Source organism: Lithobates pipiens, unplaced genomic scaffold, assembly GCF_037356315.1.
Source record: "Lithobates pipiens isolate NorthernLeopardFrog02 unplaced genomic scaffold, aLitPip1_a1.2 Scaffold_23, whole genome shotgun sequence".
NCBI lineage: Eukaryota > Metazoa > Chordata > Amphibia > Anura > Ranidae > Lithobates > Lithobates pipiens.
The window spans coordinates 50571682-50595270 of NW_027507785.1; the positions used below are offsets into that span (position 1 = coordinate 50571682).

The window sequence follows — 23589 nt, forward strand, 5'->3', positions numbered from 1 at the left end:
TAACAACATGACGAGAAGAAGGACATGGAGAATCAACCTGATGCTCTGACCAGGTTAGACAAGGTCGGCACCAAGTAGTCCCCTTCTAGATGGGAGAACCTGTCAATATAACCAGAGGGGGTACATGGAGAATCAATTATTCCATAAGACAATTGGTAACTCACAAGATGTATGAGATGTCATCGAATGTGGGATTAATAATGTGGTTCATTCGCCTGTGGGAAACACGATCTGCTCACTGGTGAAGAGGCAGCTAATGGGTCCAGGGACGCCGGTGGTTCCCAGCACTTCCAGACACTCAGCATGGCTCACAGACAGCTATTAGACTGACCTTGATGGTAGCTAACTAGTTAATCTGACACTCCAGTGCCCCGTGATCCACTAATTACCACTTTGAAAGGTTGCCAAAGTAACGCCTGATTAGTCCTGGCCACAACAGAATATATACACCTCCTCCAAAATGGCCACAATCATGATGAAGGAGCACGCATGTTCCGAATGCCCGCTCCCCCCACTCTCTCTTTAACTGGAAGTGATGTGCACCACTGTCTGTGAGCCGTCCTGAGTGTCTGGAAGCGCTGGGAACCACCGGCGTCCCTGGACCCATCAGCTGCCTCTTCCCCAGTGAGCAGATCGTCTTTCCCACAAGCAGATGAACCACATTATTAATCCCACATGCGCTGACATCTCATACATCTTGTGAGTTACCAATTGTCTTTTATGGAATAAAATGTCTTAATAATGCTACACTTAGATGGCGCTGCTCTCCTTCTGTCTTTTACAGAACCTATCAACATGACCAGAGAGAGGACATGGAGAATCAACCTAACCCTGTGACCAGGATAGAAAAGCTCAGCACTAAGCAGGAATGACTTACGGAAGACATCACCAACCTGAAATAACAAGAACCTAGAAAAAAAACAAGTGGAAAAACAACCACTTCCCATCTAGGGAAGAAAAGACCCACAATTAGATATGGTCAATGAAAACAAAAATTCACAAAATTGAATAAAAAGGCATAACAAAATGAGATTTTTCTTAGCAGTGCTGACGCAAAAGATATCCATCATCCTGGGACACTAGCAAACAAAATGAGGCATGTTGGGTAAAGAAAGGGCTATCCTGGACAGCTCACAAAATGTTTTTGTTGCTAGCGTTCAGATCTTCCTGTAGGTGGCAGTATAACAAGACTGTATCTGAATTCCTGTGTCCCTCAATGGATGAGAAAGGAAAACCTTTGTTGAGTTTTTAGGACTTTGTCCTCCTTTTCCCCTCACCTCCGGTGCTGGTGACAGGGTGTGACAGCCATCAGCAAGACAGGAAGTGAGGGCAGATCGCCTCAAAGGGGACACAGCAATATTCTTTTCAAATTTTTTGGGGAAACTTGAAAAAACTGTTAAAACAGACGTGTTGTATGTTGTTATAAAGAGACAGAAAGACAAAGAGGCCCTTAAAGGGAAAGTACACCAACTACAGGAGCAGGAAAATAAAATCATGAATGCCTGCAACTTAATAGGACACAGAATTATAAAAAGAGCTGTTTTTTAATAATAATAATAATACTCAAAAAAAAAATTGCAAATATCCCCTGTGTTACCTCAGCCAGAGCCTCCGCCTCCAGGGATTTGTGGTCTCCAAGGCTGCTGTGCCTCGTGCCTCCAGTCACAGAGCGCAGGCATATCCCATCGTTCAGTAGCTTCCGTTCGGGATAATTGATACTCCCAGCGCTTCCAAATGTCCCCAACCTGCGCTTCTCGGGGCTGTCCACTCGTCCGCGGTTCAGGGACAACTTGTGGGGGCTGCTGGGACAGGCGGCCGCGCGGGGAGGCGTGTCAATGCAAGGGGCAAGAGGGCGAGGCGGGCTATGGTTTTCACCTCCACTTCTCCGGCGTGGTATAGCAGCTCCGTCGGAACGAAGTCTAACCCTGAAGAAAAGAGAGAAATAAAAAATGAACGTCTATAAACCCAAAAATTGGACCAGGGGTCTCCAAAGTTTCTAAACAAAGGGCAAGTTTATTATTCTTCAGACTTTCTTGGGGCCTGACTGTGGCCTGTAGGAGTAGAAAATGTCCTAGTGTCGGTAACAATGCCCCATCATTGGTGTGCGTATGAGGAATAGTGCCCCATCGTTGTTGTCAGTGGGAGGAATAGTAACTCATTGTTGCTGTCAGTGGGAGGAATAGTGCCCCATCATTGGTGTCAGTGGGAGCAATAGTGCCCCATCATTGGTGTCAGTGGGAGCAATAGTGCCCCATCATTGGTGCCAGTGGGAGGAATAGTGCCCTATCATTAGTGTCAGTGGGAGGAATAGTGCCCCATTATTGGTGCCAGTGGAAGGAAAAGTGCCCCATCGTTGGTGTCAGCGGGAGGTAGAGTTCCCCATCATTGGTGTCAGTGGGAGGAATAGAGCCCCATCATTGGTGTCAGTGTGAGGAATAGTGCGCCATCATTGGTGTCAGTCTGAGGAATAGTGCCCCATCATTGGTGTCCATGGGAGGAATAGTGCCCCATATAGTGCCCCATCATTGGTGTCAGTGTGAGGAATAGTGCGCCATCATTGGTGTCAGTCTGAGGAATAGTGCCCCATCATTGGTGTCCATGGGAGGAATAGTGCCCCATCATTGGTGTCCATGGGAGGAATAGTGCCCCATCATTGGTGTCGGTGGGAGGGATAGTGCCCCATCATTGGTGTCGGTGGAGGAATAGTGCCCCATCATTAGTGTCAGTGGGGGAAAAGGCACCCCATCGTTGGTGGCATGAATTATGCCCCATTAATAATGTCAGTGGGAGGAATAGTGCCCCATCATTGGTGCCAGTGGCAGGCATAGTTCCCCATCGTTGGTGTCAGCGGGAGGTAGAGTTTCCCATTGTTGGTGTCAGTGGGAGGAATAGTGCCCCATCATTGGTGTCGGTGGGAGGAATAGTGCCCCATAACTGATGTCGGTGGGAGGAATAGTGCGCCATCATTGGTGTCAGTGGGAGGAATAGTGCGCCATCATTAGTGTCGGTGGGAGGAATAGTGCCCCATCATTAGTGTCGGTGGAAGGAATAGTGCGCCATCATTGGTGTCGGTGGGAGAAATAGTGCCCCATCATTGGTGTCGGTGGGAGGAATAGTGCCCCATCATTGGTGTCAGTGGGGGGAAAAGCGCCCCATCGTTGGTGGCATGAATTATGCCCCATTAATAATGTCAGTGGGAGGAATAGTGCCCCAAGGGCCAGATAAAGGCAAGCACAGGTTCACAGTTTGGAGACCAATGTATTAGATGGACAACTCAATGGCCAACTGAATGAGCGCCCCTGGAAGCCGGACAATGCTGCTGATAATTGTGAGGCAGTGGCTTAGCTTTGTCGAGGAAGTGATGTTACTGGAAGGAATTTCAGGTAAGAGATTCACAACAAAAATATTTGCTTAACAAAACCAAAAAAGTGCTACTTAAAGCCCAACTCCAACCAAAACTGCGAGGTTTTTATCTGTGGTCTGCGTTCCCACTGGAGGTATGACCCCCGAGTTCCTGTTGGATTAGGGGAACTTCTACCCCATCACACCCATCTAACTCTCCTATGAGGCTTCCCCTGTACTTCCCCTGATAGGCCCCTCTTCCTTCTGGGCCCTTGGGTCCACACACATCCGTTGTTAGTTTCCTACCTGCCCAGGACCCCGGCAAAGTTGTATTCTGGTAGGTGCTCGATGGGTGACTGGATGTCATTCTTGGAGGAGGATTTATCATCCAGGAGGGGCCCGCTGCTTGCCTCGCTGTCCGCTTTTTGGCTCAGATTATCCGAGAAGGCATCATCGCTGGAGAGAGGGGTATAGAAAGAGATTATTGGGTGCCTGGTGGAAAATTTCTGCAATTTTAAACAGAATTCTCAGAGTTATAGTGACCGTGGTCTGTATAGGTCATCTCATAGATGTTCCTCTCTGCCTAGATGGAGACCACTTTGTAAAGAAGACGGGACTAAGGGCTGGTCATGAGATGAGAATGGGGAGGTTAGATGATTACAGGCAGGGGTCAATTCATTGCTCATGTGATCACGAACAAGTGGTTGGTTCTCGGTTACTTACAGATCCTGGACCACGATATACTGGTGGGGTATCAGACCGTCCACCCCATTGTGCCGGCCTTCCCACCAGTCCTCCGACGCTCGGTGGTAGAGGAGCAGCGACGCCCCTTTTTTAAAGGACAATTCTCGGGGAGTGCGACCGGAGTAGTCAAACTTGGCGATGGCTTCAATCTGCTCCACCTCTAGAAGGGTGAGACACAGAAGAATTGTAATTAGCTTTGGGGGTGACTAGAGTTATGATGGCACAATTTAGCTTTACAAAATTGGTACATAGTACACCTGAGATCTTCATGCCCCATATCCACTTACCAGTAATCTGAGCTGGAGATGCAACTCAGAGGTGGGCTCTTAATATCAGTGGTTCTAATCCACTGCGCCATGGCCCACTGCCAAGCCATGGCCTCCCCACTCCCAGGCCTCCAGCCAGCTGCAGATCCCTTAACCTCCCTCAATGCCTCCCAGCTACCATAGTGCCCCCAACCTCCCATAGTGGCCTTCTGAGACCCCATGCCCTCTGAGAGCCTCAGCCTCCAAGAGTGCCCACCAGTCTGCTGCAGAGCCACTCACTCCACAGTGCCTTCAATCTCTAAGCCCTTGTACACACGGTCGGACATTCCGAGAACAAAATCCATCGGATTTTGTCAGAAACTGGTGTTGCATACACACGGTCGGACAAAGTTGACGGAAAATCCGATCGTACGTAACGTGATGACGTTATTTCGTTACGACGGGACTACGTTCAGGCTAGTAGCCAATAGCTTTGGTCTAGGAATTTGATATGAGCATGCGTGGCACTTTGTCCGATCGGAATTCTCTACACACAATCGGACCATGTTGTCGGAAAGTTTTATAGCCCAGCTCTAAAACTTTGTCCGTCGGATATTCCGATGGAAACAGTCTGATGGAGCCCACTCACGGTCGGATTATCCGACAACACGGTCCGATCGGACATTTTCCGTCGGAATGTCCGACCGTGTGTACAAGGGCTAACAGTGTCTCTCAGCACATCCCAACCTCCCACAGTGCTCCCCTGCCCCCTCCAGGAACCTTAACCCCTCTAGGGCCACCAAGTCAGTTTCATAGTCCCCTAACCCCCTCAACAGCCCTCATCCCCATACAGTGATACCCAGCCCCATCCAGAGCCGTCCAGCATTTCAATACATGTTTTGCTTTCCTACACTATTCTTTCGTAAGTACAGTGCCTTGAAAAAGTATTCATAACCCTTGAAATGTTCCACATTTCGTCTTGTTACAACCAAAGACGTAAATGTATTTTATTGGGATTTTATGTGATAGACCAACACAAAGTGGCTCATAATTGTCAAGTGGAAGGAAATTGATAAATGGTCAATACTTTTGTAGAACCCCCTTTCTCTGCAATTACAGCTGCGAGTCTTTTTGGGGGTGTCTCTACCAGCTTTGCACATCTAAAAAGGGACATTTCTTCCCATTCTTCTTTGCAAAATATCTCAAGCTCTGTCAGATTGGATGGAGAACGTCTGTGAACAGCAATTTTCAAGTCTTGCCACAGATTCTCAATTGGATTTAGGTCTGGACTGTGACTGGGCCATTCTAAGACATGAATATGCTTTGATCTAAACCATTCCATTGTAGCTCTGGCTGGATGTTTCAGGTCGTTGTCCTGCTGGAAGGTGAACCTCCGCCCCGGTCTCAAGTCTTTTGCAGACTCTAAAAAATTGCAGACTCTTTTAAGATTGCCCTGTATTTGTCTCCATCCATCTTTCCATCAACTCTGACCAGCTTCCCCGTCCCTGCTGAAGAAAAGCATCCCCACCACATGATGCTGCCACCACCATGTCTCACGGTGGGGATGGTGTGTTCAGGGTGATGTGCAGTGTTAGTTTTCCACCACACATAGCATTTTGCTTTTAGGCTAAAAGTTGAATTTTGGTCTCATCTGACCAGATCACCTTCTTCCACATGTTTGCTGTGTCCCCCACATGGCTTCTCACAAACTACAAACAGGACTTCTTATGACTTTCTTTCTCCAATGTCTTTCTTCTTGTCACTCTTCCATAAAGGGCAGATTTGTGGAGAGACGACTAATAGTTGTCCTGTGGACAGATTCTCCCCCCTGAGCTGTGGATCTCTGCAGCTCCTCCAGAGTTACCATGGGCCTCTTGGCTCTTCTCTGATGAATGCTCTCCTTGCCCGGCCGGTCAGTTTAGATGGACGGCCTTGTCTTGGTAGGTTTGAAGTTGTGCCATACTCTTTCCATTTTCGGATGATGGATTGAACAGAGCTCCGTGAGATGTTCAAAGCTTGGGATAGTCTTTTATAACCTAACCCTGCTTTATACTTCTCCACAACTTTATCCCTGACCTGTCTGGTGTGTTCCTTGGCCTTCATGATGCTGTATGTTAACTAAGGTTCTCTAACAAACGCCTGAGGGCTTCACAGAACAGCTGTATATATATACTGAGATTAACTTACGCACAGATGGACTCTATTTACTAATTAGGTGACTTCTGAAGGCAATTGGTTCCACTAGACTTTAATTAGGGGTATCAGAATAAAGGAGGGCTGAGTACAAATGCCCCCCCATACTTTTCAGATTTTTATTTGTAAAAAAAAATATGAAAACCATTTATCATTTTCCTTCCACTTCACAATTATGTGCCACTTTGTGTTGGTCTATCACATAAAATCCCAATAAAATACATTTACGTCTTTGGTTGTAACATGACAAAATGTGGGAAATTTCAAGCGGTATGAATACTTTTTCAAGGCACTGTATAACTTTAATAAAAAAAAGGATAGGAAAACTAAAACATCCCCCTATATCATTTCTAGCTTAGGCCACCTTGAGCAAGGGCAGATGATTCATGTAGCATTTTCTATTGGAATCCATCTGCCCTTAGCTCAGGCTTGCAAGCAGGAGGATGTGCCTAGCTGCTCCCATGAAGACGCCTGGGATGTATGACATCATTTTGACTTAAGCCAGACACCAGGAAGCAACTGAAGAAATACAAAAAAAAAACGCTCCTATCCATTGAAATCAATGGGGCAGCGCAGCTATACTGCCGGCAAAGCGGCGCAGACCGCCGTTAAAACAACGGTAAAGCCTTAGTGTGAAAGGGGCCAGTGTGAAAGGGGCCTTATGATTCTATTTATTATTCCACATGTTTTAAATAAACCCCTTCGCATAGGTCTATTCAAAATCCTATATGTGATCAGTCAGGTCAGTCTGCCCACTTACCTTCATCACTTGTGTGAGGCTCAGTACCGTTATCATGGTCCCCTTCTTCAATGGCGCCTGGCTCGCTGTGCGGGCTGTCACTGTAATAGAAATTTTAAATGTAATTAATAATTTGGCAAAGAGTTAAAGGGGACCCTGTACTAGAATGCAGAGTCTGCTTATTCAGTAGTGGACCCCTCCCCCCACCATTTCTTATTGCCAAAGCCCCCCCTTAACAGAAAACCCACAGGAAAAAAAAAAAAAAAAAAGATTGACTGTTTAGGCACAAGGGAGACTGAAGAAGCATCTTTCCTTGAGGTGACAATTTTTTGCAGTTTACAATTCAAGATTGAAAGATTTTAACATTATATATGGGGGGTGTGGCCAATCGAAGGGTGAATATTTTTCCATCCTTGATCAATATTAATAATGTGATTCATTAAATTCAATTTTTCATTTAAAAAAATGTATTAAATATAATTTATAATGAATTTAAATCATTTAAATTAATTAAATAAAATACAAAAGCTAAAAATTAAATAAATCTAATTTTAATAAATGTAAAAAAATAACAAATTCAATGTAAAGTTTACATTTAAATTCAAATAAAGAATTAAATTGATTAATTCAATAATTAAAATGATTAAATTAATTGAATTTAAATAAATTTAATTGAAATTGTAATTAATTAATTTTAATTTTATATTTATTTAATTAATTACAAATGTAAAAAAAATTTTAATTAGTTAATTCATTCATTCATTCATTAAATTGTTTTAAAAAATTAATATGATATTAAGCTTAATTTTTGCTGCTTGATGCAGCCCAGGGGGTCAGTTAGTACCAGTACTCCACATCCACAGTCATGCACTTCTCGTAGACGGGCCCCTCCAGTTCCCGGTGGCTGGGGAAGATGGATTCGTGGTTGACGATGATGCTTTTGATGACCTCGTTGACGTGCGCTTGGCAGGACACTGGGTCTTGACCGTCCGGGATGGGCATCAGCGTCGGTCCGAAGCAAATGGCCAAGTTGTAGGGGTCCATCATGTTCTCATCGCTGTACTGGGACAAGCTGAAACAGAACACAGGCCATCAATCCTACTGGGCCCGACAACAATAGGCTCTGACTGGGAGAAACTGCTCTGCAGCTGCAGAAAGATACACAAATGTATTATCAGTGAAATTTTTTATATTTCTATATTCTCCCCGGGGGGGTGGGGGCTAAAAAAGCACTTTATCAACTGTTGGGGCAGATGGCAGGGCAGCCATCTTTGGGGACGCTTATTAGAATATCATACAAAAGACAATTTTGTACGGGATCCAATTAACCTAACAGTGTGTCTGGAGTGTGGAAGGAAACCGGAGTAGAGGAAACCCAGGCAAAGACAAGGAGAACGTGCAAACTCCATGCAGATAGTGTCCTGAATGGGACTCCAAAGTGAAGACCCCGCATAAATTAAAAAATACTAGAAGCAGGGCTGCCTAAATCGTGTCTTTATCTGCCCAGAATCCCCTGTACAGGTAATCAGGCCAGGAGTGGGAGGGTCTGCACTGCCTTCCCAATAGGCTATAATGCACCCCACAGTACTATCCTTCTAACATGCTTCAGGTACTGGGAGGCTGCAGGAAGAGTTATTCAGGTGGTTCATGGGGGTAATATGGCTCACTGGGACTCTTCGTAGTGTAAAAGCGCTCTTCCATAATTAGGCTTTTATAATAGTGCAGCCTGACTTCTTAAGGGTTGCTGTGTGTGCTGATATTTGATTGTATTCTCTCCCTGTCAGAGCAGACACATCATCTCTGTCTCCTGCCTGAGCTCATCATCCATATTTCCATTATTAGGTTTTTATTAGCGGCGGCCCATCCATTAGGGGTGCACGGGCACTGCCCCCCAAGCCATGCGTCCGGCCCCCCTGATCTACATACATGGTGCCGGACGCATGGATTCCAATGGTGGGGGGGTTTGAAGCACGGGATTAGAGCCAGAGTTGTATGACAATAGAGAATACTCGCTATCACCACACTGATCCTCCTCCCGGCCATCAGGAAGCGGGTCTTGAGACCCGTCACCCAATTGGCTGAAAAGACAGGTGATTTTATTGGACGCCTTGGAGGGGGAGGGAGGAGCCGCAAGGTGAAAGCCGCCGTGATGCTGAGAGAACTCAGGAGCCGCGGCCCGCCACCCATAGGAGCCCGCAACCCACCTATAGGAGCCCGAAACCCACCCATAGGAGCCTGCAACCCAGACGCTGCCCGTAGGAGCCCGCAACCCATCCATAACTGCATGCCACCTGGCCGCTGTCTGCCACCCATAGGAGCCCGCAACCCACCCATAGGAGCTCACATAGCAGCACGCAACCTGGCTGCTGCCCGGCACCCATAGAAGCCCGCAACCCGCCCACAGGAGCCCACTGCCCATAGTAGCCCGCAACCTTGGCCGCTGCCCACCACCCGTAGAAGCCCGAAACCCACCCATAGGGGCCCGCAACCCGGCGGCCGCTGTCCGCGGCCCATAGGAGCCCGCAACCCACCCATAGGAACCCGTAACACGCCCATAAAAGCCCACAATCCAGCCGATGCCACCCACCATAGGGGCCGGCAACCCGCCCATAGGAGCCTGCAACCCAGACGCCGCCTGCCACCCATAGGAGCCCGCAACCCCTCCATAGCAGCATGCAACCTGGTCGCCACCTGCCACACATAGGAGCCCTCTACCCACTGCCCATAGAAGTCCGCAACCTGCCCGTAGGAGCCGCAACCTGGCCGCTGCTGGGCCGCCCGTAGGAGCCCGAAACCCACTTGCAAGTAGGAATTAAAGTGGTATTAATCCTAATAGCAATCATTTATTCTATTGTAGCCTGCCAATTTTTATATGTGATGGCTGCATTTGTTTTCAATTTAGGCTCTCTTTTATTTTCACCTGGTGATCCTGCCAGTGAGTCTGTTGTTTTTAGAAAGAATAAGCTCTTGCAGATGTAGCAATTACAGGGATGAGACAAACCATTTACCACGCCAAGAGGGGTGCTTAAAATAATCAGCTTTTATTTATTCATGTAAAACCTTTATCTCAAAAAAGGAAAATAAAAAATGGTAACTATAGGTGCCTAGTGTGAACTGGAGATTGGCTTCAATTTTACTGTTTTTAAATCAGCTAGTATATCTAACAGATGATAATACTGCTGTCCAAAGATGCCCCCCCGTGCTCCTTCATCCAGAGTGGGGCCACTCTAATACAGGGGGTGTGCAACTGGCTGGATCACCAGGTGAAAACAGAGGGGAAAAAAGACAAAAAAGAAAAGGAATGCAGCCACCACATCTAATGTTTGGTAAGTTGCAATATATATTACGTTTTTAGTTTTGGGTTTAATACCTCTTAAAAAAAAAATCTATTATCCACGAGAGGTAAGGCTGCAGTATTTACAAAGAGTAAAAAATGGAGATTCAGATCAAATTACAGGCGGCCATTTGAAACGGATAATCTTTAAACTTATCTTTAAATATAGTAATATATAAAATCTAAATCAGTGCTGCACAGTAGGGATGTCTGCAATAATTATAAGTTCCAGCTGGAACCTGAAGCTCCTCAATGAAGAAATCAGCTCGGGAAGAAGTATTCTGGATATACTTATCTCCACCACTAGATGGCAGACTAGACCGATTGATAACAGCGCTCCGATGGTCTCTTGCTAGCGTCACATAACAAATACCAACACACATAATCATACAGAATAAATTATTAACAGCTCTTAAATACATACATTATTCATTCTACGTGGGTGGCTTACAGCGGCCTCAATCCATTAATGCGTTCCTATTATAATGTATAATAAGTGTAGAATATCTGCATCACCATTTAAGGGGCCAGTATATTTTCACAGATTTTTATTTTTTATTTTATTAGGGTTGCATCGATACCTTTTTTTTTTTTTTTTTTAATCGATACTTTCGGTCAAGTACTCGCTCACACCGATACTTTGCGGTGCGATTCGCACCAAATACAAAATAATTTGGTGCAAATCGCACTGCAAAGCATCGCATGCTATTTAAATAGGAATGCGGTGCGATTCTTATCCGATTGGCATGCGATTTCCCCCCATTGAATAGAAAGAGAAGCGCCATCTAGTGTGCAGTCACATTAAAGTGATTGTAAAATCTCGTTTTTTTTTTTTTAATATATAAAAATAACAAACATGTCATACTTACCTGCTCTGTGTAATGGTTTTGCACAGAGCAGTCCAGATCCTCCTCTTCTTGGGTCCCTGGCTGGAGCTCCTGGCCCCTTCCTCCTTTCGAATGCCCCTCCTACAGCAAGAAGCTTGCTACGGGGGCACTGGAGCCGAGTGGCAGCTCCGTCTATCCATGCAGACACGGAGCCCCGTGTTCGGCCCTGCCCCCTCTCTCCTGATTGGCTGAGTTTGATTGAGAGCAGCGGGAGGCAATGGTGCCGAGTCTCAGCCAATCAGGGGGGAGAGTCCCGGATGGCCGATTCACTCACGGACATCGCTGGAGAGAGAGGGGGCTCAGGTAAGTATTGGGGGGGGGGGGTGGGGGCTTTTTTATCTTAATGCATAGAATGCATTGAGATAAAAGAAAATGTTCTAACTTTACAATCACTTTAAGTACATATCTGGTCAAATGAAAAATCTGCATAGGTGTCCCGGTCCCGCCGATGATAGCAAATCATGGCCGCTGAAGGCGCTCAAAGGGCTGGAGAAGTTCCGGGACCTCTTTGGGTATAGGGCGGAAGTGATGTCATCTTAGGGGCGGACCATCTATTCATCTCCTCCAACCCAGTGATCAACTCCAGCGGCCGTGATTTGCCATCATCGGCGGGACTGGGACACCTATGCATGTTTTGCATTTGAACTGTACTTAATGTGAATGCTAACTTTTTAAAATAAACTGCCCACTAGATGGCGCTGCTTTTCCCTTTCTATACACACACACACACAGGAGCGGGTGGGGGAAATCGAACGCAATTCTTTGCAGTGTGATTTGCGCCCAGTAATTTTTCATCAATTTTGCACCCTAAAGTATCAGCTTTTAATTTAAATAATTGATGGTGGGGGAGGGGGAGGGACCAGAGAAGGCAAAATACAAGCAGATTAAACAGCTTCAAAGCGTTGCTAGTGAGGGCTTACTGGTTGAGGAAGGCGAACAGATATCTCATGACCACCAGGACGGCCCGGGGTAAAGTGATGAGGATCTGTCGGATGTGGTGAACCCTCTCCGCGGGGTTCTCTATCTCTGGAATAAAAAAAAAAAAAAACAATCATTTATACTGAATCTGCATAAATGTAAAAAAAAAAAACATCTGTGCAAGCTGAATGAAATTTCGTTGGAATTTTTTCGACATCTTAATTTCTGTATCATCAGCTCCGTGAAGTGGCCAAAATGTGGTATCGTATTCTGAACTACTGCAATGAGAAAATACAGTATATCGCATTTTGGCCACTAGATGGCAGTGATGATACAAGAATTACTCTATTAGAAAAAATAAGGGAAGATTTTGTTCCGCTTGCACAAAAAAAAAAATTCAGGTTTACATTCACTTTAAAGGAAGGAGATGGGATGGCATATCCCATCTCCTTCCTTTAAAGTGAATGTAAACCTGAATTTTTTTTTTTTCTTTCATTAAGGCTTGCACCTTGTACATTATAGGATTTCATGTCATCTGTGCCCAGTCTTGCCATGAAGAGTTAATCCAGCTCTGAGCAGTCCTCTTATCTTTTTTCAATAAGTTAAAAACTGACACATAGAGAAATAGGAGTCAGTTCTTCCCCCTTGCTGTGAGTGACGGGTGATTTACATATCTCATGCACCAGCCTGAGAGAGACATTCTGTGTACTTCAGATCACCTCCTCCTTTCTTCTCCAGCTCTCCCAGGATTGGCAGCTCCACACTTCAGCATGATCGGACATGCTGAAGTCATATGGTGACTTTTCTGGGTTTTGACTGGATGTTAGTGATCACAGCAGAAGTTCAGTGTAAGAAATACACAGGAGAAAATGCATGTTGGCAAGGGGAGTGTAGAGGTGGGCGGGGCATCTACTGACATCACAAGCTCCACCCACCGAGCTCCGGACAACAGACCGGCCCACAGAATCTGCAGTTTTTAGGGTCTCATAACAGACGGAGGGGAGACGTGACAGGTAAGGACACATGCAGGAGGCATGTATATCCTTATAGAAAACCCCTATGGCAGTAGTTCAGAAAGGACGAGAGCGGGTTTACATCCACTTTAAAGACCAGGCCTATTTTTCAAACTTGTTGTTTACAAATTAAAATCTGCTTTTGATTTTTTTTTGCTAGAAAATTACTTAGAACCCCCAAACATTATTATAAGCAAAAATATACATGATCACAGCAAACATCATCATATACATGCTCAGAATACATGGTAGCAATACCATTGCTTTAGTGATATCATTATTTTTACAAGATACTAAATTATATACTGTTTATGTTTGTATGTTATCCCTGATGAAGGGGAGGCAGTTCACCCGAAATGTGTTGGCTCGATCTGTACGTTTTTATACTTTCAATTTATACCTTTTCGTTTTCTACTTTTCTCTTATCAAGATAGTAAAAAAATGGAAAATTTATATCAAATACTTACCGTAATTTTCCTTTCCTGATGGGCTCCATGGCAGCATACGTGTGGGTTAGCCCCGCCTCCATAATTACCCAATAGGACCTCTACTCCCATAAATCTTTGCTCCAAGCTGCTATCCGTGTTCCGTAACTAGCCTACTCCAACATTTGGGAGGGAACTCCTGCTGCCATGGAGCCCATCAGGAAAGGAAAATTACGGTAAGTATTTGATATAAATTTTCCATTTTCCTGACAGGCTCCATGGCAGCATACGTGTGTGAAATAACTCGCCAAACACACCCGGGTGGGCTAAAAATGTTGAGCAAAGAAACTAGAATTTTATTTTTCATTGTCCACTGACAATACTTGTAAACCAAAATTAACAGAAGAAAGCGCAGCTGGCTCTACACAATAATGGGAAACAAAGGTATTAATTGAAGACCAGGAAGCTGCTCTACAGATAACTTCTGGTGCGACATGTCGAACTGCTGCCCAAGAGGTCGAGATGCCCCGAGTTGAATGAGCCGTCACTGCCTCAGGAGGAACCATGCCCTTTGCCTTGTATGCCCTTTGAATCGTTTGGACCACCCAAGATGAGATTGATCTTACTGATGCTCGCATCCCTTTATTTTTGCCATGAAGAAGGACAAAAAGAAAGTCTGTTCGTCTGAACGAAGCTGTAGCGTCCAGATATTGTTTCAAGGTGCGACCAACATCCAGGGGATGAATCTCTTGGTTGTCTGACATTCTAAACGTAGGTAGCACGATCTCCTGATTTTCGTGAAATACTGATGTGACTTTTGGATTTGATCCAAGCATAGGGATCAGGACCACTCTGTCCGGAAAGAAAGTTAGAAATGGTTCAACTGACCCAAGATTCCTAATTTCCGACACCCTTTTGGCTGAAGTTATTGCCACCAGAAACACCGTCTTGATAGTGAGATCTCCTAAAGACAGGGGAGCATCCAAACCTTTCCCAAGATCAGAAAGAAAGTCCAATACTAACGGAAGGTCCCATTTGGGAAACCTGGGTCTCTTTTGAGGCCTAAGCCTGATGGCTCCTTTAAAGAATTGTTGAATTAAGGTGTGATTCGCCCACGAAACTCCTGTAAAGGCTGAAATGGCTGAAACTTGTACTCTAAGAGAGCTAACTGCCAGAGACAAGTCTAACCCTGACTGAAGGAAAGACAAGATATCTTGAACTGCTGGAGAATTATATGAATTTGACCTAGAAGACATGTGGCCCATAAACCTGGCCCATATACGTTCGTACACTTTATTGGTACTCTTCCGTCTGGCACTAAGAAGGGTTGGAATCGCTTCTTCTGGGCAACCTAGAGCTTCTAGCCTTCCCCTCTCAAGAACCATGCCCTGAGGTGTAGACAGGATGGGCACGGGTGTAACAGCGTGCCTTGAGACAGTAGATCTGGCCTGAGAGGCAGGGGAACTGGGTCCTGATAGCTGAGGAGCAACAGCAGAGGAAACCAAGGCCTGTTGGGCCAGAATGGTATTATCGCAATGATTTCCACCTTCTCCCCTCTGAGCCTCCGAAGGAACTGTAGGATTACAGGAACTGGAGGGAAGGCATAGGCTCTCTGGAACTTCCAACAATCCGTGAGAGCATCTATCCCGAACGCCTGAGGATCCCTGAACCTTGCGATTGTACGGCGAAGCGAACAGATCGACCTCTGGAGATACTCCCAGAGTCAGAAGCCACTCGAAGACATCCCTGTGAAGGGACCACTCGTTGTTGTCTATTTTGACCCTTGACAGAAAATCTGCTTGAACATTCTGGACTCCTGGGATGTATACAGCAGAAATGTTGACCACATTCTTCTGAGCCCAGTTCATTATCGGTTCTACTTCTCGTAATAGAGACCAACTGAGAGTCCCTCCTTGTTTCTTTATATAGGCCACTGCAGTTGTGTTGTCCAGTCTTAACATTACTGACGACCCTGCCACCAGATGGCGAAATGCTATGAGTGCTCGAAAGGCTGCTCTCAACTCCAGGATGTTGGAGACCACATACCGCGACGGGAACGACCACCTTCCTTGAGCTACTTCCGTAAGGCAATGGGCGCCCCAACCTTTGTTGCTGGCATCTGAGGTTACTATTATCCAGGAAATGGGGACTATCGAATGATGGTTGCGTAGATTCTTTCCTTGAAGCCACCAGAGGAGAGACATCCTCATCGCTGGTGTAAGGCGTATGCGCTGTGTTTGATTGGCCGAGTCCCACTGTTGCAGAAACCCTTTCTGGAAGGGACGAGTGTGCCACTGGGCCCACTTCACCATAGGGATGGTGGCCGTCATTGTGCCGATCACTTTCAAGCATTGTAGAGCCGAAAGATGAGATGATTCCCAAGCCTTGTGAATCCTGTCCCGGATCACACTGATTTTTTCCTCCGGCAGGGAGATAGTGCCTTTTAATGTGTCGAACTGAGCCCCTAGAAACACGATCACTTGAGTTGGAACCAGATGGGTCTTCTCTAGGTTCAGGAGCCAACCAAACGTCTGCAGAGTGGAGATGACTAAACTCTTGTGTTCCAGAATTTGATCTCTGTCCTGAGATAATAGGAGCAAATCGTCCAGATAATGATGGAGACGAACTCCTTTGACTCGTAAAAGAGCTACTATCGCTAGGAGTACCTTGGAGAAGACCCGAGGAGATGTCGTCAACCCGAATGGGAGACAGGTAAACTGGAGGTGTTGATCGCCAACTGCGAAACGAAGAAATTGCTGGAAATCCCTTGCTACTGGCACATGAAAGTATGCGTCCTTCAAATCGATTGAGATTAACCAATCCCCTAGCTGCACTGACTGTTGGATTGTAAGAAGAGACTCCATCTTGAACTTTTCCTTGCGAATGAAGGAATTGAGGTGGGTCAAATCTATCACCGGCCTCCATGCGCCATTTCTTTTCTGAACCATAAACAGAGGAGAATACATGCCTTCGCCACGTTCGTCTTCTGGCACGGGCACGGCTGCACCTTGATCCAGCAAACAACTTACGTAGGTCAATAGGACCTGTTTCTTTTCCTCTAAACCTGGAATTGTTGTGGGAATGAACCTTAACCTCGGAGTGTTGATGAAAGTCCACTTGTGACCCGAGGAAACCGTCTTGACGGTCCAATAATCTTGAATTGAGGCCGCCCAAACATGTCGGTAGTGAAGAAGGCAAGCCCCCACCTGACATGTTTGAGCGGGCCCAATTTCAAAAAGATTTGGTAGAATCTTGATTACCTGCGGAAGCCCCCTTTGAGGTTTTCTTAAGGGAGGATTGTCTGGACCTCCAAGATCTAGCGAACTCCCTGCCGGGCCTATAACTGCGCGCTTCTCTAGCGCGATCCGAGGTCTGCCTTCTTGAGAAAATACGTTTTTGGTTTTGAAGACGTCTGTCTTGAGGGAGGAACCCAGACCTCCCACCCGTGGCCCGGGATATGGCGCTATCTAGTTTATTACCAAACAAGGAGGTACCCTCAAATGGTATACGACACCATGCCTGCTTAGATGTTGGATCCGCCAACCAGGGACGGAGCCACAAAGCACGGCGTGCCGAGACTGCTGCCAACATAGCCCGAGACAGAAGGCGGGTAATGTCAATAGATGCCTCCCCCAAAAAAGCTGATGCCATTCTGATCTCCTGAATAGGAGAGTCTTTAGCCGTATTCACTGAGATACCTCTCAAGAACTCTTCAACATTGTCGGCCCATGTTTCAATAGCCTTTGAGACTGCAGCTAAAGCCAAAGTTGGTTTACAAGCCATCCCTGAAGTTAGATAAATTCTTTTCAGATCTGAGTCAATTCTTCTCTCTAACGGATCTTTGAAAGATACCGTGTCTTCCAAAGGGAGAGTCACGTATTTAACTAAACGCATAAGTGCTGCGTCTACCAGAGGAGCTGATTCAAGGTGCTTCACATCATCCTCCTTAAAGGGGTACAATTTAGACACCTTTGATTGCATGGAGCTCTTCCTATCAATCTTGCTCCACTCTTCAGTAATGATTTCTCCCAATTCAGATAGGAAAGGAAAATGTTGCCGTTCCTTTTTGAGTTGTTTGAAAAACTTTCTTTGTTTGGGGAGGGGGGAAGAAGTGGGTTCTTCCCATTTTAAAGCTTCTTTCACTGCCTTGACAAGAGCAGGTACTAAAGCATAATCAAATCCTACTCCTGGATCCTCTGGATCCGATTCGCTGTCAGACAAGAGCACAGAGTGGTGGCTTGGTTGAGAAGATTCCCCAGTCTCTTGTAAGAGCCCTTCACCTCCTGAAGGACATAATGGGTCTGAGGGGGATTCCATAGCGTGATGAGCTTCCCTCTGCTGCAGGGATTCCTTTACCACTCTTCTCACCATAGATTCCAAGCGTTGATCCGCACCATCTCTTTCATCTGCGACTTTAGAGAAGCAATGATCACAGAGCGATTTGTCTGATGAAATGGGCATCTTACAGCCCCAACATGAATTATCTGGTCCTCTGCTTGAGTGCGAGTGACCACTGCGTTGTCCAGATCTGGAAGACCTGCGGTAACCAGACTTTGACGATGATTTGCGGTGGTGCGATTTTGACGATCCACTGCGACTATGCGCACTGTAATGCGGTTCAGACCTAGAAGGGCTATAAGGAAATATACAAGAAAGAGAGAGAGATACAGACCAGGCTGGTATCAAATGCTAAGGAATACTCCACATATACACAGCAATCCAGCCATGCACATACCTGTTACAAGCGGGCAGGTCACTAGTAGGCAGTGAGGCATCCATGACTAAGAACGCTGACTGTAACAACAATAGACCCTCATAAGCAGCCATACAAAAACACAGGAGCAATAATACATCAGAGCAGATCATAACCTACCTTACACCAACCAGAGAATGGCCCCGGGAAGTCGCTGAATTTCCTGCAATCATTCCCAAATTCTGACATCTCTCACTGTGTTTTAAATATGGCGCCCATGACGTCATCAGCGGCGTCAGACGCGAGATGCCCGCGCGCGTGCGCGGGAACCAAGCCTCGCTTTGGATTTGGGTCCGCGCATGCGCAGAACGCAGCGCTGGACCCGGAAACAGGGGGAGAAAGGCTGCTGGAACGCGGAAGCGTCAGCGCCTATGCACAAGAACCAGCTGGCATATGAAAAGACACAGATAGAAAAAAGAAAAACACATAAACACTGCTGCCATGAAAAACGGAATTTTTACAGCTCACCACTCCACCAACGATCGCCTGGCCGAACAGGTTCAAGCACACACCACCGATCCATCGGGCAGATAATGGCCACCTTACATAGCAGGTAATAAGCCGTGCGCACTTTATCTTCGGACAAACCAAGCCTTCAGCGCTACTCTGCCATACACTCCATACCCATGCTTAACAGACAGGGCCTATCGGAGGAACAAAAGCTTGATAGTCGGCCGACTTGATCGTAGTGAAGATCTCTTCAGATAGGAAACACCTGTCCTATGGAGGAGGACAAAAAAGGAACACGGATAGCAGCTTGGAGCAAAGATTTATGGGAGTAGAGGTCCTATTGGGTAATTATGGAGGCGGGGCTAACCCACACGTATGCTGCCATGGAGCCTGTCAGGAAAGATAAATATGTTCTGCGCTCTTTTCTCCTATCACTTAAATGTTAAATCTATTCTTATGAATGAATTCAAATGATATAAATATATGCAATGTTAACTCAAATATATATATATATATATATATATATATATATATATATATATACAATGTTAAATCAAATATATATATAAATATATACAATGTTAAATCAAATATATATATATATATATATATATATATATAAATATATACAATGTTAAAGCAAATATATATATAAATATATACAACGTTAAATCAAATATATATATATATAAATATATACAATGTTAAATCAAATATATATATATATATATATAAATATATACAATGTTAAATCAAATATATACAATGATAAATCAAATATATATATATATATATATATATATATATATATATATATACACACACATACATATACAATGTTAAATCAAATATATATATAAATATATACAATGTTAAAGCAATATATATATATATATATATATATATATATATATATATATATATATATATATATATATATATATATACAATGTTAAAGCAAATATATATATATATATATATATATATATTTTTTTTTATATATATATATATATATATATATATACAATGTTAAATCAAATATATATATATATATATATATATATATATATATATATATATATATATATATATATATATATATATATATATATATATATATATATATATAAATATATACAATGTTAAATCAAATATATATAAATATATACAATGTTAAATCAAATATATATGTGCAACAAACACAGGAATATATCTTCTATAATTGTCACCTCCAGTACCACACTGAACTGATACTCACTAATAGTAGATATCAAGTCTTGAAACCTTTCCTTGGGAAAGAGCGGATTCTCCAGACCCCGGAAGTAGAGCTTCAGTACCCCGGCCACGGAGTTGATGTCCCTCTCGGTGTGGTCCTCCACCAGCGGGTCCTCTCCTGGGCACGGGGCGGACAATGCATCATTCAGCAAACCCAATTCCATCTCATACAACAACCGAGGGAAGTATTCTAGGAACTGATCCTCCACATTAACATTTTGGTGTTTTATTGTAAATTCACAGAGACTTTGTAAACATTTTTAGGCAGATTTTCTAGTGATGGACATCTGCTACAATGGTAGGTTCAGGGTAGATTGTGAACATGTCCCCGCTTTGCTGACCCTCTAATCCAGGGATCACTGAAGGGCAGAGTCGCACCACTTAGTTTGTCGGTCCTTCTACCCCCGGCCTCCTCCACCTCTCTCATCCTCACTGCAGAGCAGAAAATGGGAGGCAGCACAGTTCTGGATGGAGAGCGGGAGCTGCCCCAGTTAACCGCAGGTTAGTGGTGGCTAGGACACAGGGTGGTCCTAGCCACCAATCAGCAGCTTCTTATAATGAAAAACTAAGGGGCAGAGGAAACTGCTATGGGGGGACAAAGGACACTACTACGGGAGGGCAGAGGACATTGCTGTGGGGGGGGGGGGGGGGATCAGAGGACATTGCTAGTGAACACTACTATGGGGGGCAGAGGACACTACTGTGGGGGGGGGCAGAGAACACTACTACAGGAGGGCAGAGGACACTACCTATTGTGGGGGGCATGAGTGGCGGAGGACACTAGTGTGAGGAGCGGGGGGGTGTGACGTGATGGCGGCAGAGTACACCACTGTATGGGGGAACATAAGGGCAGAGGACACTACTATGAGGGGGAACATAAGGGCAGAGGACACTACTATGAGGGGGAACATAAGGGCAGAGGACACTACTATGAGGGGGAACTGTCACTCACCTCTTTCAAATGAATTCTTGATGTCATTGACTTCGACTTGAGATCCGGGGACTCGGAATATCCCCTGCTGCTGCAGACCTGAGAGAGAGAGAGACAGGCGTTATAGAAATCACTGGAGGGGTTTGGGTCCAGGGGCATTCATTCACACCAAATGGGTTCTGCATGTCATAGAAGTCTATAGGAATAACCATCTCAAGAGCATCCTAACCATATATCACTACCACGGCCATTTTTATTTTTTCTACGTGTTTGCACACATGTTAAAATGTACATTTTAGGTCTGAAGATTAGTTAAACCCCCAAACATGATTTTCTGAAAGCAGAGACCCTGGAGAATAAAATGGAGGTAGTTCCAGTTTTTTTATGCAATATATTAGCGTCCATGCATATCAAATGCAAATTTTCCATTATTGTAGGGTACACAAACACGATATATTACCCAATTTTGTTTAATATGTGAAAGACGAGGTTGCACCGAGTAAATAGACGCCCAACATGCCAAGCCTTATAACTGTGCACCCTTGGAAAAAAGGGTCATATCCAAAATTGTCCACAGATGATCAGGGGCCCTGAGACCTTATAATTCCATGTTCAGCCTCTACTCACCATATAAATTAATGTATCGGATGCAGCTTTCAACCACCAGTGGAATTGCCTGACCAGAATCCTGTTGAAAGTGAGAAAATCCAAGTTCAGTATTCATAGATCTCTGTATGTCACTGCTACTATGACTGCATTATAGCTGAACTCCGGGCACAAGTACTCTCATGTAGTGATGGACGAACGTTTCGCCCGGCGGTCGTTTCGCGGCGAATTTCCGACATTCGCGGTCCGCACGTTCGAACGCCTTTTTCCGTCGTTCGCCGCGGCGGACTTACGTGTTTAATGTATACAAGAACTTTAACCTTTGGTGACACGTTTATCATGTGATACAGGACAGCCAATTGAGACATGACAGCACATGGACACTTGGACATTCCCCCTAACCTATAAATACACCCGATCCGGTGGCCATTTTACATTCTTTCTTCTGTTACGATAGGGACAGGTTCCTGTGTGGAGTAGGGAGAGATAAACCACTAGCTATTTGGTACACAAAAGTTCTTTTCAGGACTGGTATAGGTGTTAGGTGTTGATAGGTTTGCTGTGCTGCTGATTCTTGCAGCAGCCTGAGTGTCTTTTGTTAGTTTAGAGAAAGGGAAAGGACGGTGTATGCTACAGGGACAGCCAGATTAGTCTTTCATCATCATCATCATCATCATCATCATTAGCTGTTACTATCAAGGTCCACAAAAGAGCTGTTCCAGTAACCACTAATCGTTCTCTTTTTTTGCCAATTTGTATAGGGACAGGAAGGAAGCAGTGTTGTCAGGCAGTGAGGGTAATTTTAAAGACTTGCTGTTATTATTAGTTCCACAAAGGTTCTTTTCAGGACTGGTATCAGTGGTACAGTAATAGGCTTGTACATGTATAATATTCTTTCTTCCAAATATAGAAAGGATATTATACTTGACTGCTGCCCTTCTGCTGCAGTCTGCTAAACATTCACAACTCACTTGTTCCACAAAAGTTCTTATAAGGACTGGTAACTTGGTATAGGGTGCTACGGTACATAGGCTTGAGTGCGGTACAGTCTGCTGTTCTGTAAGGACCGCTATCGGTCCACAATAGATAGGGTTGACGTGCACCACTGCTGACCGCTGCCCTATACTGCAGCAGTCCTTCAGCGGTATAGGGACTGACGTACAGTCTGCTAAACACTAATACACAACCTGCTTGGTCCACAAAAGTTCTTATAAGGACTGGTAACTTGGTATAGGGTGCTACGGTACATAGGCTTGAGTGCGGTACAGTCTGCTGTTCTGTAAGGACCGCTATCGGTCCACAATAGATAGGGTTGACGTGCACCACTGCTGACCGCTGCCCTATACTGCAGCAGTCCTTCAGCGGTATAGGGACTGACGTACAGTCTGCTAAACACTAATACACAACCTGCTTGGTCCACAAAAGTTCTTATAAGGACTGGTAACTTGGTATAGGGTGCTACGGTACATAGGCTTGAGTGCGGTACAGTCTGCTGTTCTGTAAGGACCGCTATCGGTCCACAATAGATAGGGTTGACGTGCACCACTGCTGACCGCTGCCCTATACTGCAGCAGTCCTTCAGCGGTATAGGGACTGACGTACAGTCTGCTAAACACTAATACACAACCTGCTTGGTCCACAAAAGTTCTTATAAGGACTGGTAACTTGGTATAGGGTGCTACGGTACATAGGCTTGAGTGCGGTACAGTCTGCTGTTCTGTAAGGACCGCTATA

General features: G+C 45.0%; 1 protein-coding gene across 3 annotated transcripts in view; it reads right to left on the reverse strand.

Moving 5' to 3' along the window:
- SRGAP3 (SLIT-ROBO Rho GTPase activating protein 3) overlaps window positions 1-23589 on the reverse strand; it is a 176996-nt gene that overhangs the window by 16031 nt on the left and 137376 nt on the right. For all 3 annotated transcript variants that reach the window (XM_077451578.1, XM_077451580.1, XM_077451577.1), the window contains exons 13-21: window positions 21877-21937; window positions 21271-21348; window positions 20302-20436; window positions 12405-12510; window positions 8108-8335; window positions 7285-7364; window positions 4066-4246; window positions 3649-3798; window positions 1598-1925 (exon numbers count right to left, since the gene is read on the reverse strand). In XM_077451578.1, the coding sequence (XP_077307704.1) occupies window positions 1598-1925; window positions 3649-3798; window positions 4066-4246; window positions 7285-7364; window positions 8108-8335; window positions 12405-12510; window positions 20302-20436; window positions 21271-21348; window positions 21877-21937 (1347 nt within the window). The remainder of the gene's footprint in view (window positions 1-1597; window positions 1926-3648; window positions 3799-4065; window positions 4247-7284; window positions 7365-8107; window positions 8336-12404; window positions 12511-20301; window positions 20437-21270; window positions 21349-21876; window positions 21938-23589) is intronic.